General features: G+C 52.3%; 6 protein-coding genes across 6 annotated transcripts; 3 read left to right on the top strand and 3 right to left on the bottom strand.

The window, feature by feature from the left end:
- Positions 1–662: 662 nt before the first annotated feature.
- P168DRAFT_337491 (putative extracellular lipase) lies at positions 663–2,426 on the bottom strand (the record flags this gene model as incomplete). Its single annotated transcript, XM_024841746.1, has 1 exon — positions 663–2,426. The coding sequence occupies one exon, from the start codon at positions 2,424–2,426 to the stop codon at positions 753–755; it is 1,674 nt and encodes a 557-aa protein (XP_024688756.1). The 3' UTR covers positions 663–752.
- A 2,541-nt stretch (positions 2,427–4,967) lies between these two features.
- On the top strand, positions 4,968–7,045 carry P168DRAFT_285671 (putative glucan 1,4-alpha-glucosidase; the record flags this gene model as incomplete). The annotated part of the gene is made up of 5 exons (XM_024836227.1): positions 4,968–5,193; positions 5,238–5,521; positions 5,569–5,692; positions 5,735–6,372; positions 6,431–7,045. The coding sequence occupies 5 exons, from the start codon at positions 4,968–4,970 to the stop codon at positions 7,043–7,045; spliced, it is 1,887 nt and encodes a 628-aa protein (XP_024688755.1).
- Positions 7,046–8,239: 1,194 nt separating this feature from the next.
- On the top strand, positions 8,240–10,182 carry P168DRAFT_313619 (sulfatase family protein; the record flags this gene model as incomplete). The annotated part of the gene is made up of 3 exons (XM_024839689.1): positions 8,240–9,608; positions 9,672–9,793; positions 9,844–10,182. Exons 1-3 carry the CDS (start codon positions 8,330–8,332, stop codon positions 10,180–10,182), a joined length of 1,740 nt encoding a protein of 579 aa, XP_024688754.1. The 5' UTR covers positions 8,240–8,329.
- Positions 10,183–10,374: 192 nt separating this feature from the next.
- P168DRAFT_293738 (uncharacterized protein) lies at positions 10,375–11,781 on the bottom strand. Its single transcript, XM_024837866.1, has 2 exons — positions 11,086–11,781; positions 10,375–11,022 (listed from the first exon to the last, which is right to left on the bottom strand). Exons 1-2 carry the CDS (start codon positions 11,315–11,317, stop codon positions 10,505–10,507), a joined length of 750 nt encoding a protein of 249 aa, XP_024688753.1. The 5' UTR covers positions 11,318–11,781; the 3' UTR covers positions 10,375–10,504.
- A 982-nt stretch (positions 11,782–12,763) lies between these two features.
- Positions 12,764–13,441, top strand: P168DRAFT_244706 (uncharacterized protein; the record flags this gene model as incomplete). Its single annotated transcript, XM_024833942.1, has 1 exon — positions 12,764–13,441. A coding segment is annotated over one exon (678 nt), but the record flags the coding sequence as incomplete, so codon positions are not given.
- Positions 13,442–13,578: 137 nt separating this feature from the next.
- Positions 13,579–15,339, bottom strand: P168DRAFT_313618 (FAD/NAD(P)-binding domain-containing protein; the record flags this gene model as incomplete). Its single annotated transcript, XM_024839688.1, has 2 exons — positions 13,579–15,242; positions 15,291–15,339. The coding sequence occupies 2 exons, from the start codon at positions 15,337–15,339 to the stop codon at positions 13,579–13,581; spliced, it is 1,713 nt and encodes a 570-aa protein (XP_024688751.1).
- Positions 15,340–15,413: the final 74 nt, after the last annotated feature.

The raw sequence follows: 15,413 nt of genomic DNA, 5'->3' as shown, positions 1-15,413 counted from the left end.
ACAGATGGTTGCAGAAGGGAAGAAGAAAAGTCGTGGGCGACGGGCCAGCTCGCCAGATTTATACCCAGGTGAAAGTCTATTCACACATCCGATGATCCCGACCTTTCGGTTCCAGATACCAACGATGCTGGTCATCGTACAGAACGAGCCGTGTATGCCGCTCGTTCCTGACGACGGGTGATATAGTCCTGACGGCAGTTAGGGTTTGATATCGCGTTGCGGGCCAACGACATGGTGGGGAATGCGCGGGCCGCTAATGCCGAGCTTAAAGAAAAGCTTGTCTGGCCTATTTTGGGTAACATTGGTATTGTACTATTGTTGTGCTTATGCGTCTTTGTTCGGGGGATATTGCCAGGTGTTTACGTCTGGGTTGTTTCTTGACTTTCATAGTTACTGCGCTGAGGAAGAGAATGGATATGGTTGCTAGGATGAGGTGATTTCTGGCCTGCTGGTTTTTTCGTCTGGAAAGAGGTAACAGCACTCGTTCTTCTCGAAGCTTCTACTGTTATGCTGTAACAATGACATGCTAGACATTTCATCTAATGGGAATGCTCTGCGTTCGCTATTGTTACAATACAGATTGAAGTCATCTCTGTAAGGCATGACTCACACTAACAATGACAGATGAATTACTCAATATACTTGGTATGTCAATTCTGAACGAGTTACAGCATCACGACATCGTAGATCATCCCAGAACAAATATCAAACAACAACACGATAGAGCTATACCAAGCACTACCAACAGCATATCAAATATGTAGAGAATCCCCAATCTTAACAAGTACCTCATACGAATCCGAACGGTAGTCATCAGTCAGTAGCTCCGCATGATCATTGAAGAACTGCATGAGCTGCTTCTTGTCTTTCCACTGCGGCCACTCCATCAGATCGCCGCGACGCGAGTTCGGGTCCTGATCGTAGACGAAGCTGAAAAAGTAGGTGTGAATAGCACGCGAGGCGTAGTTGGGGAGGATGCCGTAGAACACCTGTAGAATGTCGGTACCGTGCACGGTGCCGAGGATGGGCGTTCCGTAGTTATACGACGACAGGTAGGACCAGCTGGGAACGTCGGGGGATACTTCTGCGGCGTTGTTCAGAAGCACCCGTCGCGAGAGGTTGAAGAGCACGTCGCCGAGAATCGCAGCCAGACGTTTGAACTGGGGGTACCAGTTATTGAGCATGCCGGTGCGGAACGGCGAGCCGTGCGTGTTGGTGTCCTCGTATGAGGCGACCAGCTCCTCCAGCTGCTCGCGCGAAGCCTTGTCCCAGAGGTATCCGCTGAGATAGTCGACGAGGTCGTCCGTGGTGGTGATATTGCTCTGGAACAGCGCGAACAAGGTCCCCTCGTCTTCCTGATCGCCGATGATAAACGGGACGCGCGCGTACTTTCCGGCCTTGCCGAGCCGTTCGGGGCTCTCCGTCAGGACTTTTCCATCGGGACGAGGCAGATACGACAGCGCGGGGGAGTAGTAACTGAGCAACCCCGGCACGGAATTAGTAGCGTTGAGGAGATCGTCGTAGTCGAGTTCGCGAAGACACTGCAAGGAGCTGGGAGCCTTATCGCACTTGGCGACCGAGACCACCTTGTCGTAGATGCGCTGGGCCCGCTTGCTGTCCATCGGCTCCGCTGGGGTGGCCCCGCCAGAGCTCATGATGCCGCCTTGGAACAGAGGCTTTCCCTTGTAAGTATGGTCCCCATCAAACAGAATCATCTGGTCATAGACGGAAATGGAGCCTGCCGACTCGCCCCAGATCGTCACCCGGTCCGGATCACCTCCAAAAGCTGCAATGTTGTCGGCGACCCACTGCAGCCCTGCCCGCTGATCCAGCAGGCCCAGATTGGACGCGCCGTCCTCCAGAACCTCTTTCCCAGGCAAGAATCCAAACCCAGCGACGCGGTAGCTGATGCCCACGAAAATGACCGGCATGTCCAGGTCCACCGAACTACTGACCAGGGGCGTGCCATCGTACATCAGCGACGAGCCCAGCTCAAAGCCACCACCGAAGAACCACACCAGCACGGGCAGCTTCGACTCGGGCGTGGTGCCCGCTGGGCGACGAATGTTGAGTCCCAGGCAGTCTTCACCCTCACTAACCACCTTCTGGAGCAGCGGATGATTCGCCAGCTGGCCGACCAGCGACCCAGGGAACTCGGTATTGTCCGTCGAGAAGAAGAATTGCGGGCAGGATTTCGAGATTCCGGTTGCTTCGACCGTTCCGAGCGGCTTATCCAAGGGGCGAGGGGGTCTCAGGCGAAGCGACCCGGTGGGTTGCTGCGCGAAGGGGATGTTGTTGAACTTTTCCACCTGGCTCAGGCCATCGCTGCCGATGATGGTGGCAGAGGGCTCTGCGATGGTCACCGTTGGCGTCGCGACAACGGCCGACGCCAATGCGAGGAGTGGCGCAAGGCGAGAGAAGATCATGGTGCCGAAGGTGGGTAGATTGTTGTCAAAGGAAAGACCGAGCTAGGAAGGGTCTGGCAGCCATTTTATCACTTTTTAGTCGCGCCCACAACGGCGCATTCTGCGTCTGCAGATCTGCCATTTTGCAGGCCTGTCAGTCAATGCACGACGCGATTGACAATCGGTTGGTATCCACGATCCCAAGTGCCGGCCATATGAGCATGTAAAACAGCGTCGGCGATTCCTGCATCTCGATGACACCCATAATTTGCCATTCCCATGTGAACCGAGGCAGATCGTTTCACGGACAACGGTAGACACAAGAATGCCGGACAGGCTGACGGGGGTTGACCCCTATCCTATCCCCACGTTCGCGGGAAAATTTCCCCCGTAATTGATGCTGCAGATCATTCCCGTGCGGGGAACCGTTGCGGACCAGATCGGCCAAAAGGGGAGTCGGAAAGGGCTGAGAGTGACCTGCCGATATGAAATAATCAGGATGATTCTGGTGTTGTATAGTTTCATGCTGCAGTTTCTATTATGGATATGCCGAGCTCTGACTCCGGACTCGTGCATCATATGCGACAGGTGGTTGACACCTGACTCGACCATCTGAGGTGCATAAGCCGTCGGTATTTCAAAGAGACCAATTGAGAGTACACCATAAATCAAAAGCAAGTGCCGCCATGGATATAGGGTGATTGACAGAGCCCAAACATGCTTTGATAGCTTTCTAGCCGAGTGATGATTCTTCTTTTATTGCGACACTCAATTGATTTCATGACACAAAGGACTAAAATCAACTGAGAAGTACTGCGAGTCACACCCATACTGTCTTCAGACGTCTTCTCCAGCATGCTGTATGTGGTGGTCTTGATAAGATAGAATTCAACCTCTGCACCTACTCATTTGGCGTTGACTGGGAGTCACGAATCTCTAAAGAACAGTCGGCGTGCTGTCCGCAAGGCTTATCAATCGTCTCTCGTCCCTCTAAAAGGGCGCCGCTGCGTCTCTTTGGCCCAGGGTGACAATATTTGTCACATTGTATTGGACCATAGAATGGAGCTTTCGATGTGATCATCTCTCGCATCGTCCCGGAGCATATCACCGGGAGAATGACTTGATGACAGGGTTCGACTGCTCCCGGTCCCACACAACTACCATGTTCTCACCGTGAACCATGCGTTACAAATGATTGAGAAAAACACAAGACATTGAATACAACAGGGCTGAGAGGAGCACCTGTCAAGTATGCACCTCAAAAAGGTATAAAAGTGCGCTCGCTAGCACTCATAACCGGGGCCTGAGCGGCCACCCTAGAGGCCAAAACACCGCTGGCTTTCTATATCGTGCGCTCGCAAGCTTTGACAAGTTTAACGGGATAAGTACGAAGTTGGTCAAATGTGTCATTACAAGGAGGAAGTTATGCGAGATGGCCAGGACTGGTGCATGGAATTGCACCGATACAGGCTGGAATCTAGTACCCTCTTGATATATACCACTGAACAGGGCCATTGACCAATCAGTTGCTTCACCTGACTAAAGTCTGATGCTATTCAAGGTCCTATACAGATTTATCTCGACACACTACATCCTTTCTTAGACCAAGGAGAGCACCACTACTCAACGTGATAATCTATCTGAGGAACCTGATATCTGCCTCCACGTAGAAAAAGTCATGTCTACGCAAGACTTTGTGGGTCAGAGTCCCCCAGGAGGGTTTCAACAGACCAGCAATTGATTCTTTGATTGCATAATCTATCACTCGTAATACCCACCATCACTACTCGTGGTTCGCTAAACTATTCGGTGTGCTATCCAAGGCCCTCCAATACAGTTATTGCTGGCGTGAATATGATTCGCTATAACCACTTTGAGAGACAATTATCCGGTAAGCGTATTGAAAGGCATGATGTACGCAACGGGATACTTGTCATGATTTGATAGGACAATCTGCCAGTTGAACTGACGCAATTATGACTTTCGTTAATTTTTTGATTAACATCCAAACTCCTTGCAACCAAAAGCTGTCAAGGGGGAATTGGGAGGTAATCAGGGCCATTCCCGCTGAGAATAGTTGCTTTTATGGACTGTGTCGCACTGAGATGGGGTTACTTACGAAAGCTGAAACATGGTGTCTTTCATAGTGGAGTGGCAATATGTACTCATTCACTCCAGCAGACTTGAACAAGGCTTCCAGATTCACCCGATGCAAACCCTCGACAGGCCGCTAATATAACACACACGAGAAATTTGGAAAATCTCTATTGAGAATGGTATGATGGGAGCGTAGAACTTAGGGACACGAAAAAATGGAGGGCTGCACGAGCCAGGAAGGAGCAACAATATAGAGTTTGTCGGTACGACATGCTATAATGCAGATCTGCCTGCAGGGTTGCACCGACCAACCTACTCTTTCTAGTCAGCTGAGGTAGATAATCTTTGCAGTACACCGAAGACCTAGCAGTGATATCCTTACAACCCATAAGATGGAGCGGTTCTTCGAGATATCAAGTGATGACCCTGAAATCCCGTCCACAGTTCAACAGACAAAACCCCGCCATGCTGACACCTCTTTCACGCGCCCTAGGCATCTGTAGCCTAGGTCTAACAGCGTTTGCCGCTGTATCTATACAGCCTCGACAGTCATCTTTAGACACCTGGTTAAGCAGTGAAATCAAGTACGCACGTCAGGCGATTCTGAATAACGTTGGATCCAGCGGCGTCTGGGTGCCGGGAGCGAAGACAGGCGTGGTCGTGGCCAGCCCCAGCACCTGCAATCCTGATTGTAAGCATTATCACTACAGGCTTGAAACACAAGTTAACCGGCAGACTTCTATACGTGGACGCGTGATTCAAGTCTGGTGCTTAAAACACTGGTGGATTTGTTCCGCAACGGGGATGCCGGCCTGCTATCGATCATTGAAGAGTGGATCTCCTCGCAGGCGCAAATCCAAGGCGTCACAAATCCTTCTGGTGATTTGTCCAGTGGGGGTTTAGGCGAACCGAAGTTCAACGTCGACGAGACGGCATACACGGGATCGTGGGGCCGACCGCAGCGTGATGGACCTGCTTTGCGAGCCACGGGGATGATCGCATTTGGCCAGTGGTTGATTGTATGTCTGACACTCTAGAATTCCTATCATAATATTGATGGCTGTAGGAACGCGGATATACCAACGTGGCATCGAGTCTGGTATGGCCGGTGGTGCGGAACGATCTGTCCTATGTGGCGCAATACTGGAATCAAACGGGATATGGTAACCGCTTTCCCAACCGCATTAGTTGTACGTTTGGGAAAGGGAGTCACTCATTCTTGTTATATGCAGATTTGTGGGAAGAAGTTTCCGGGTCCTCATTTTTCACCCTCGCTGTGCAGCACCGTGCGCTGGTAGAGGGGAGTGCATTTTCACGGAGCGTCGGCGCAACTTGTCCCTACTGTGACTCACAGGCACCCCAAGTTCTCTGTCTTTTGCAAAACTTTTGGACAGGGAGTCACGTCCTTGCTAATATTGGTGGAGGACGCAGCGGCAAAGACGCCAACACACTGCTCGGTAGTATTCACACCTTCGATCCCCAAGCAGGCTGCGACGACTCGACGTTCCAGCCATGCTCACCGCGCGCTCTGGCAAATCACAAGGTGGTGGTAGATGCATTCAGGTCGTTATACGGCATCAATTCGAGGATTGATAGTGGTGCCGCCGTAGCGGTCGGTCGGTATCCCGAAGACAGTTACTACAACGGCAACCCGTGGTTCTTATGCACCCTCGCTGCGGCAGAGCAGCTTTACGACGCGTTGTACCAGTGGAGCCGACAGGGGTGTTTGACTATCAGCGATGTGTCATTGCCGTTCTTCAAGGGAATCTATAGCTCCGCAGCTACGGGGACGTTCTCCTCTTCGAGCGCAGCCTATTCGAGTATTGTCAGTGCTGTGAAGACATACGCGGACGGCTTTATGAGCATTGTGGTATGCATTCCTACCCCAGATGCCATATTTAACTCTAATGAAAAGCCTAACATTGCAGCAAACTTACTCCCATCTAAATGGCTCCATGGCCGAGCAATTCTCCAAATTGGATGGCTCTCAGACATCCGCTCGCGATCTCACCTGGTCCTACGCAGCGCTGTTGACCGCAAATAACCGTCGCAATGGGGTGATGCCAGCCGCGTGGGGTGAGCAATCGGCAACGAGCGTGCCTTCGGTGTGTATTGCGACTTCAGCCTCCGGGACATACAGCAGCGTTACTATTTCAACGTGGCCAGCGATCAGCACAGGACCAGGGGGGCTGACCACCACCACCACCAACACACCATGCACAACTCCGACCGCCGTCGCCGTGACGTTCAAGCTGCGCGCGATGACAGCCTGGGGAGAAAACATCAAATTAGTAGGCTCAACGACGCAGCTCGGCAACTGGGCACCGGATAAGGGAGTAGCCCTGAACGCGGACAAGTACACCAAATATGATCCCCTCTGGTCGACCACAGTAATCCTACCGGCTGGTCAAACCGTCAAATACAAGTATATCCGGGTGAAGACCGATGGAACCGTGCAGTGGGAGAGCGACCCAAACCGCAAGTATACTGTGCCTGTGGATTGTGGGACAACATGCGCCGTGCAGGCTGATATCTGGCGCTAATCGTGGACCTGCATTGTGGGGACTGCAGCGATGTTGGAATGGTGGATAGCATGCATATCCATCTGGATAGATTCGTCTGTCCTCAGTCCGTTTGTCCGTTTCCCATGGTTCAAGGCCGGTGTTGATTGAGGTAACCATATGTAACTAGACATGAAGGTTCAATGTCTTCAAAATGATCATCGTTGACTCGCATCGAAGAAGTAGGCTATAGTTTCGTTCGATTTGTTATCGCAATTAGAGCTTGACGTCACTGCTATGAGATGCTATTGGTATCCAGAGCTACCCGTGGCGCACTGGATCTCACCGGTATATCGACTCATGTCCTACACTTGATTTGCATTGTACTCTTACCCTGCTTAAACTTCCCTTTTTATTTATTGGTCTAGCTGTCAAATGAGCTCCATAGAGAGCGAAAGAGCGGTAAGGGCCGACGGGCTAATTTCTCCTTTGATACGCTCTTGTTAAATTGGATATAGAGCTTATCAATGAAATCACTAGGCAATCCGACTGCACACTGCATGTTGCACCCAGACATTAACCGACAGTATGTCCGACCAGTGAGCTTCATGCACAATATGATCGAGTCCAATCAAATGCAAAATTTGGCTTCTCAGGTGGACCTGCTTTCCCCAATATGAGCTCATCTTAGAGTCGAGCACGTCATTAGCTGTGGGGCTGACTCCGCACAAGTGGAGACTAGCTTCCCCTGCCCCGTATGATCCTGCATTATACCGCGTCAACAGGCTTTGAGGTTGAAGAAAAAGAGAAAATATTTGAGGTTGAGACGAGTGTCTTGACTATTCTAAGTCAATGGAAGCTCCGTGATATCAACTATGGCTCCCTCGCTCCAGGGATGAGGCATAGAATATGCCGTCCGATCAGCCACATGGGTCTCTAGCGCACGACTGGTCAATCCTAGCACCACACGGCATAACAAAAGAAGCTCAGCTGTCTCCACACGCGAAGATTCAATGAGAATAGTTCCAATGCAGACCAATCGATCAACCCAATTGGGAGGACCCCTTGCGGCCCCGTGCCCACCAAGCCCTAAATGGAGAACGCGTCTTGGGATTCAGTCTCCTGCGGGGGCCTTTTTTTTGGTCGTATTGGATGTCTTGACTGAAAAATATATTATTTCGCTATCGTCACATCGATGGAGCATGTCATCATCCTGTCTGTGCCATACGCCATAGTGCGGAGCTGTCGAGCATTGAGCGTGCTGTGTATGTCTTAAACAGCTGCAAGCCACCGCTTTCTACTCACCAGCTCATCAGTCGTCTCACCATGAAAGTCTCCTCACTCTTGGCCGCAAGCGGTCTATTGTCCGTTTGCAGCGCGTTTCCAAACCATCAAGCCACACTGTTCAGTCGCGAGACGCCCAAAAAGCCCAACTTCCTATTCGTCATAACCGACGACCAAGACCTGCAGCTCAATTCAACCGCATACACCCCGCACATCCTCCGGCACATCAAAGACAAAGGCCTCGACTTCACGAACCACTTCGTGACGACGTCACTATGCTGCCCGTCGCGAGTAAGCCTCTGGACCGGCCGCCAGGCGCACAACACCAACGTCACAGACGTGAAGCCCCCGTGGGGCGGATACCCCAAGTTCGTGGAGCGCGGGTTCAACGAGGACTGGTTCCCCGTGTGGATGCAAAACGCGGGCTACAACACGTTCTACACGGGGAAGCTGATGAACGCGCAGAGCTTGACCACCTACAACAAGCCGTTCGTCAAGGGCTTCAACGGCTCGGACTTCCTGCTCGACCCGCACACCTACTCCTACTACAACTCTACCTACCAGCGTAACCATGAGCCTCCGCGCAACTATGAAGGTCAGTACACGGGCGATGTGATTAGCGAAAAGTCGCTAGGGTTCCTGGAAGACGCGCTGCGCGAGGATCGCCCGTTTTTCCTGACTGTTGCGCCCATCGCGCCGCACTCGGATATCTCGCCGTCTAGCTCAAGCACCCCTGGTCCGAGCATCATGCACGAGCCAGTTCCGGCACCGCGACACCGCCACCTGTTCAAGGACGTCAAGGTGCCGCGCACGGCGAACTTCAACCCGAAGAACAGCACCGGCGTCAGCTGGGTGAACAAGCTCGAGCTCCAGAACCAGACGGTAGTCGACTACCAGGACCACTACTACCGCCAGCGCCTACGCTCCCTGCAAAGCGTCGACGAGCTTGTCGACAAGCTCGTCACGCGACTCGAAGAAAGCGGCGAGATCGACAACACGTACATCATATACTCGTCCGACAACGGCTTCCACATCGGGCAGCACCGCATGACCCCCGGAAAGACGACGGGGTATGAGGAGGACATCCGGGTTCCGTTCTTCATCCGCGGACCGGGCATCTCCGCCGGCCAGACCAGCGACTCAGTCACTACGCATATCGATCTGGCACCGACGTTCTTCGAGCTCGCGGGCGTGGACCTGCGGAAGGACTTTGACGGCACGCCGATGCCTATTGCGAAGACGTCGGTGGGGATTGCGCATGAGCATGTTACTGTGGAGTTCTGGGGGAAGGCTGTTCTTGAGGGGGATTATGCTCGGATTGGTATGCCACCCATTACTAGTAGCAAGGTCTTTTTTGATGCGAGGACACAGCTAACGAAAACAGGACCCAACGGCGAGACCCGCTTCTTGAACAACACGTACAAGTCTGCTCGGGTTCTCGGCGACGGGTATAACCTCTACTACGCGGTCTGGTGCTCCAACGAGCACGAGCTCTACGATCTTTCGGTATGTCCTCCACTATCTACATATCCAAAACCCCAATCTAACATTACCAGACGGACCCCTACCAAATAACAAACATCTACACCAACACCCCAACCGCAACGCACCTCCTCGGCCGGCCGCTACGGAAAGTCCTCGACCGGCTCGACGCCCTGCTCCTCGTGCTCAAATCTTGCCAAGGCCCCACGTGCATCAAGCCGTGGAATGTGCTCCACCCGGAGGGAGGGGTCGCGTCGTTGAAGGATGCGCTGGCGCCGCAGTACGACAAATTCTATGATGACCAGCCGAAGGTGTCGTATAGTGCTTGTGAGGAGGGGTATATTGTGGGGTCTGAGGGGCCGCAGGTCGGTCTGGAGTTTAGGGATGGGTTGAGCTGGGACGCTTGGACTTAGGTTTTATTCATGGGTATATGATGAATTGATTTGGATAGCATATATATTGATTGCTTGGTCTAGCTGACTATATCTAATTCTAGCTTTATGATACTAACGAACCGTGGCTGTTTGTTCCAGACTTATATACGTCTGTCTACTTCATTCACGGAGCTTAAGGACATGTATCTTTTGAATCAATTAATATGTATCTGTAAAGCGTGCAGTCCAGCTGCAGCTACCACAGTAGTTCTATATACACTGTCTATCGCAGCAATACACACAGCAAGCGTAGTCAACCGCCCAAGCTACACATTTCCACGTAGCTCTCACATCACCGATGCTACCGCCCATGCGGCTGATAAGACGTGTCTATCTCGCTCGGTTCCCGACTTTTCCCTAATTCATACACGGCCGACGACTGGGGCTCGACGAGATACGACTGCCACGAGCGGTGGGACAGAGACGGCGGCGCGGTCAGCGGTGTCTGGTCGGGCACGGGATGGTAGTACGTCGACTGGTGGGCGGGGATGGGTTTTTTCCGGCCTCGAAGGAAGAAGAAGGCGATCGCGCCAGCGAGGAGAACCACGCCTAGTCCAGCGCCGATTCCAATCCCCGCTGCTGTCCCTGCGCTGACGGCACTGGTGTTGCTATTCGGTGTCGGTGTCGGTTTGGAAGTCGCGTAGGTGGGCGTCCCTTCGGGCGGGAGATACTGGATGGTGGCGAGCCATGTTGGCGGAGGAGCGGGGAAGATCTCGTCGGTTGCGTTGTCGCAGTTGGCGGTGCCGTCGTCGTTGACGCCGCAGCAGGACCAGACGCCCTTTGCTGTGTTGTAGGTGAGGTCGGAGCGATGTTTGCCGCCTGCGTGACATTTATGAGTCTATGTATGGTCGGACGACGGTGAGACGGGAGGGATAAGCTAACCGCATCGAACGCCGCAGGCGGGGTCTTCCATGGCCTCCTGGGTGCAGTCGGCATTGTAGAAGACTTCCGGCCTGTTCGCAGGAGCATGCTTGCAGATGGAGTTACTCATGCAATAGTCGCCGGCGACACAGCAGGTGACGTGGGGGTGGGAGGAGTTTGTGACGCCGCACGGGAGATCGATGTCGATGACGGTGATGGCGCCATCATGCATGGCGAAACAGGCAGGAGACATGACGATTGGGAGGGGTTAGTGATTATAGCGGGCTCCAGCCAAGATGATCTGGGTCATGTTTGCTTCCCATCCGTGGGTGTCATAAAGATAAATAGTGAAGAAAGCGCAAGCTTTGACTGATTGTGAATCTGGGCGCAGCCCCCTGCGTTCTAGGCTTAGTGGGAAAGCCTCGGACTTGTGCCTTGAGCCTTGAGCCGGTGATCGTCGGTTTCTGCAGTCTTTCATAGGCTATTAGACTGTCGGTGTCCACGCTGGGATGGAAGCGAATTGGATCATAGCCAGACCCACATGTCTGAAATTGTTTCTCGGCTGAACTGCGCGATAACTACGGAGTACGGCTGGGCCAATCATGGTGGCAGTGGATAGCTTTGCATCGGCCTAGAATTTAGAGTTAACCAATCTGTTGACTTCAAAGAAGAAAGTGAAGGGAAATATAGAAGGAGATAGATCTAAGGGAAGTTACAGAGGGTTGGAGAGAGAAAAATGGATCAAGGATAGGATCGGTCCAAGGCGGATCCCGGCCGATTTCATGACAGACCATCAACCGTATAAGCTAGGACCAAGCTTTGTACATGTCACTGTAAATGAATTCAGTTGATGGGAAGGAATGGACGGGCAGAGGACCAGTCATTGTGATATTTTGTCAAATTGATATACATGTATATATGTATCTGTATATATATTGCCATTCTTGCCATTATACCCAGTGTATAACCCTACAACCAGATATCACAGAAGCACCATGCCGTGACAAGTTCCAAGTCAGTGTCTAGACCCCAGCAGGATCTCATCCTACCAATACAGTACTGCCCAATGTGCACTAACTGTTCAGATAGCCATGCCGTGGTGTGAAGTCACATTAGCCCAGACTCGATAGACCATACTGAATACTCAGTAACAATCTACGACACCATCACCACCTCAAGCACATTCAGAATCCACATTTCCACATAATCTACATAATAACTCCCGAAGAATCACGACTGTTCCTGATCCAAGTGAATGGAACACCCTGTGACCCATGGTAGCCATCCCGGACCCACAGTGGGCCGGCCAGAAGTGGCAGGGCTCTACGCGGAAAGAGTCGTTTCTGTGGGATTGAAAGAGAACGGGGTATAGCTGATCGTGGCTCAGAGTTAGGGCCAGTTCTGAACCACGATCAGCTGTAATCTGCAATGTCAGCAGAGTTGGTATGATCCAATGCCCCACATGGACTATCCGAGTTTTAGCAGTTTTAGCTACGGAGTATACCATCGCCGTCTGCTGTAAATTCCCTAGCCATCCCACATACCCCAGATTAGCCCACTAGTGTTACTTCTTCTCACGAGTATACCAGTCCCCATTGAGGATCAAAACCACAAAACAACCATGGAAGGTCCAGCCACCAAGCACGCGCGTGCAGACTCCGCCGGCGACGTGCACATTCCAGCAGACAAATCCGAGTAAGATACACGCCTCACAGCCGACCAGATCAAAGAGTACATGCAGGAGCTGCGCCCAGAGCAGTTATCCGAGATCATCGCTGAGGCAGCGCAGCGCCACCCAGACGTGGGGGAGATGGTGCAGCACAGGGTAGAGCAGCAGCGCGCGCAGGAGCGGCGACGCGTGCTGAACTTTGACAGCTACTCTCGCCACATCTGGAAGGTGATCAACGTGTCGTGTGGGGGGATGAGCGACAATAGGCAGTGTGAGATGGCGCTGAGGGTGATCGAGCAGATCGAGCGGGCGGTGGACAATATTGTTCGGCATTGCGGGGAGCACGCGAGGCCGCAGACGCGGTGGAATGGACTGTCTGTGTTGCGCAAGATTGGGAAGACTTTGGCGTTTAGTTGCCATAATATGTTTCATCATGACGTGCAGGAGACATTTCAGTGGGATACGTTCTTGGAAGATGGGATGCTGGAGATTTTGGTGGCCATGAGCAGGGAGGAGAAGGCGGAAAGTCGGAGAGATGAGTGGCCAGAAGCGTTGTGGCCGAAGTTGGTGGAATTGGATGGCTTGCGCCAGCAGCACGGTATATTAATAAATATGGAGCAAGTTCTCAATGAGTTGAACCGGGTGGGCACCGAGGAAGAAATATTGGAGAATGGGGGTGATGATAATGACTCGCGGAGTACTGACTGATATACAACCTACTAGGGTCCGATGTTTCAAGTACTATAGAGGTGGATTATCAAGATATACTGGAAGACAGTGTAATCATAAAGCTATCATTAAGGATGCATCTTATAAGACAACATCCCCAGCGAAATGCGATCAATCTAGCTACTCGTCCTGACCAGCCACTCGTCTACCAATCCAACATAATCACCAGGGCGATATGGCTCCGTGAGCTCCCTCCACCAACTCCCCTTTCGATTCGACTCGACCGCCACATCATTCAGTAGAACATCAACATACGGCAAGCTATCAAACACCAAGTCGGGATATTTTCCGCCTGATCCACCCAGCTCTTTGGGCCGTCGTAGCCGCGTATATGCGCTGTGCAGCGCGGTGTTATACTCAACAACTTCATGATCCACATCACGGAGATGATTTACTTGATCCTCGAAGAAAGCGGTGATCCATAGCGCCTGGGCCTGAGCCACGATAAAAGCATGTAGACAGGAGTGCATCCCAATGAACGCAATATTGCGAGTTCGAAGGGAGTCCCTATCGCACGGGACAATGTGTCGGTAGAGCTCTGGAGCGGGTACGGTTTCCGACGTCTGGTTCTTTTGCCCAGTTGGGGGGGCATTGCGAGTTCTTTGAGATGACGAGAGGTAAGGAATCCTCTGGAGTATCTCATCGTGGGCCTTTGCATATTGTTTGTCACAGGTAGTAGAGGGGATGTCCACCGGGACTTCTGCCTTCCACCCCGTGCAGCACACAATCGCATCTGCATTTAGGGTCTCTTCGGTTTCACCTGCAATATGGACGCTGTTCGTGGAGACGTCTGTAACTCGGGCAATGTGAACATGGATCTTTCCCTCGCGAACGAGGTCAAACCAGCTGGTCTCATAATTATGAATACTCAGCGAGTTACCCATCCAAAAGGGCGTCGTCCACGGCTCCAGCTTCTGCACCTCTGGATTCCCACGATACCCGTTAATCGACTTGATATGCTTATCAAGACAGCTCCAAAACAACTGACATAACCAACTACCAACAAGCGTACGGTGGAGAAACTCACGGATCCAAGAAAACGCGCCCCTCTCCCCGAACAGCGTAGGATCAAACAGGGAAAACCCTCGCGTGGCGGATATCTTTGCCAAAGAGACCTTCCACGGCCCGATGAAGAACGATCTCGGCCAGACATAACTCGGTCCTCCACCGGAGGGTCGAATCACCATGTGGACCTGTGCGCCAGACTTGGCAGCCCTATAGCACACATCCCACGCAGACTTGTTCGCGCCGAGCACGACCACATTTTGACACTTTGCCAAGGTATGCGCTTGTTCCTTTAACTGCTTCGAATGCAGCATCAAGCCCGTGAAACGATCCGAGCCTGGCAGTTGAGGGATACTTGGTGTAGACGTCAGACCCGTAGCAATAACCAGCCTCCTCGCAATAATATCCTCCGCTTCCTTGGACCCGTCGACGCACTCAACACGCACAATCCACCAACGCTCATCGAGAGTCGCGCGCGCAACCCGCCGTCGCAACATCAAACATGGCGTAATACCAAAGTAGTCAGCTACATCACAGAAGTAGCTGTGAGCTACACTGCCAGGGATATGTCCAACACCAGCGACGCCGTATTTCTCCGGCACCAAGGGAAAGTCGCTCAGCTCGTACGAGCCAAATACATTGTTCGTGACAAGCCCTGGGTATAGCCTCTCACGGGCCCACGTTCCCCCGACCGAAGCGGCCTCGTCGACCACGAGGATATTCGCGGATGGGTCGGTCTGCAGGTAGGTTTTGGCCATTGTGAGGCCGTGGAGACCTGGTCTGGTTAGAAATGTGCCGGGTGGTTGTTGGATCCCTTGCATACCTGCTCCCACTATTAGCAAATCGACTTCCCGGGGTGCATATTTGACCATATTAGATGGATTTTGGGCTATACTTGTCGGACAGCCAATATTTCCGATCGCGAATATATTCCATTGTGTGGATG

Source organism: Aspergillus campestris, assembly GCF_002847485.1.
Source record: "Aspergillus campestris IBT 28561 chromosome Unknown P168scaffold_16, whole genome shotgun sequence".
Classification (NCBI taxonomy): domain Eukaryota; kingdom Fungi; phylum Ascomycota; class Eurotiomycetes; order Eurotiales; family Aspergillaceae; genus Aspergillus; species Aspergillus campestris.
Note: the sequence above shows the minus strand (reverse complement) of the source record. Positions and strands in the feature narration are given on the sequence as shown.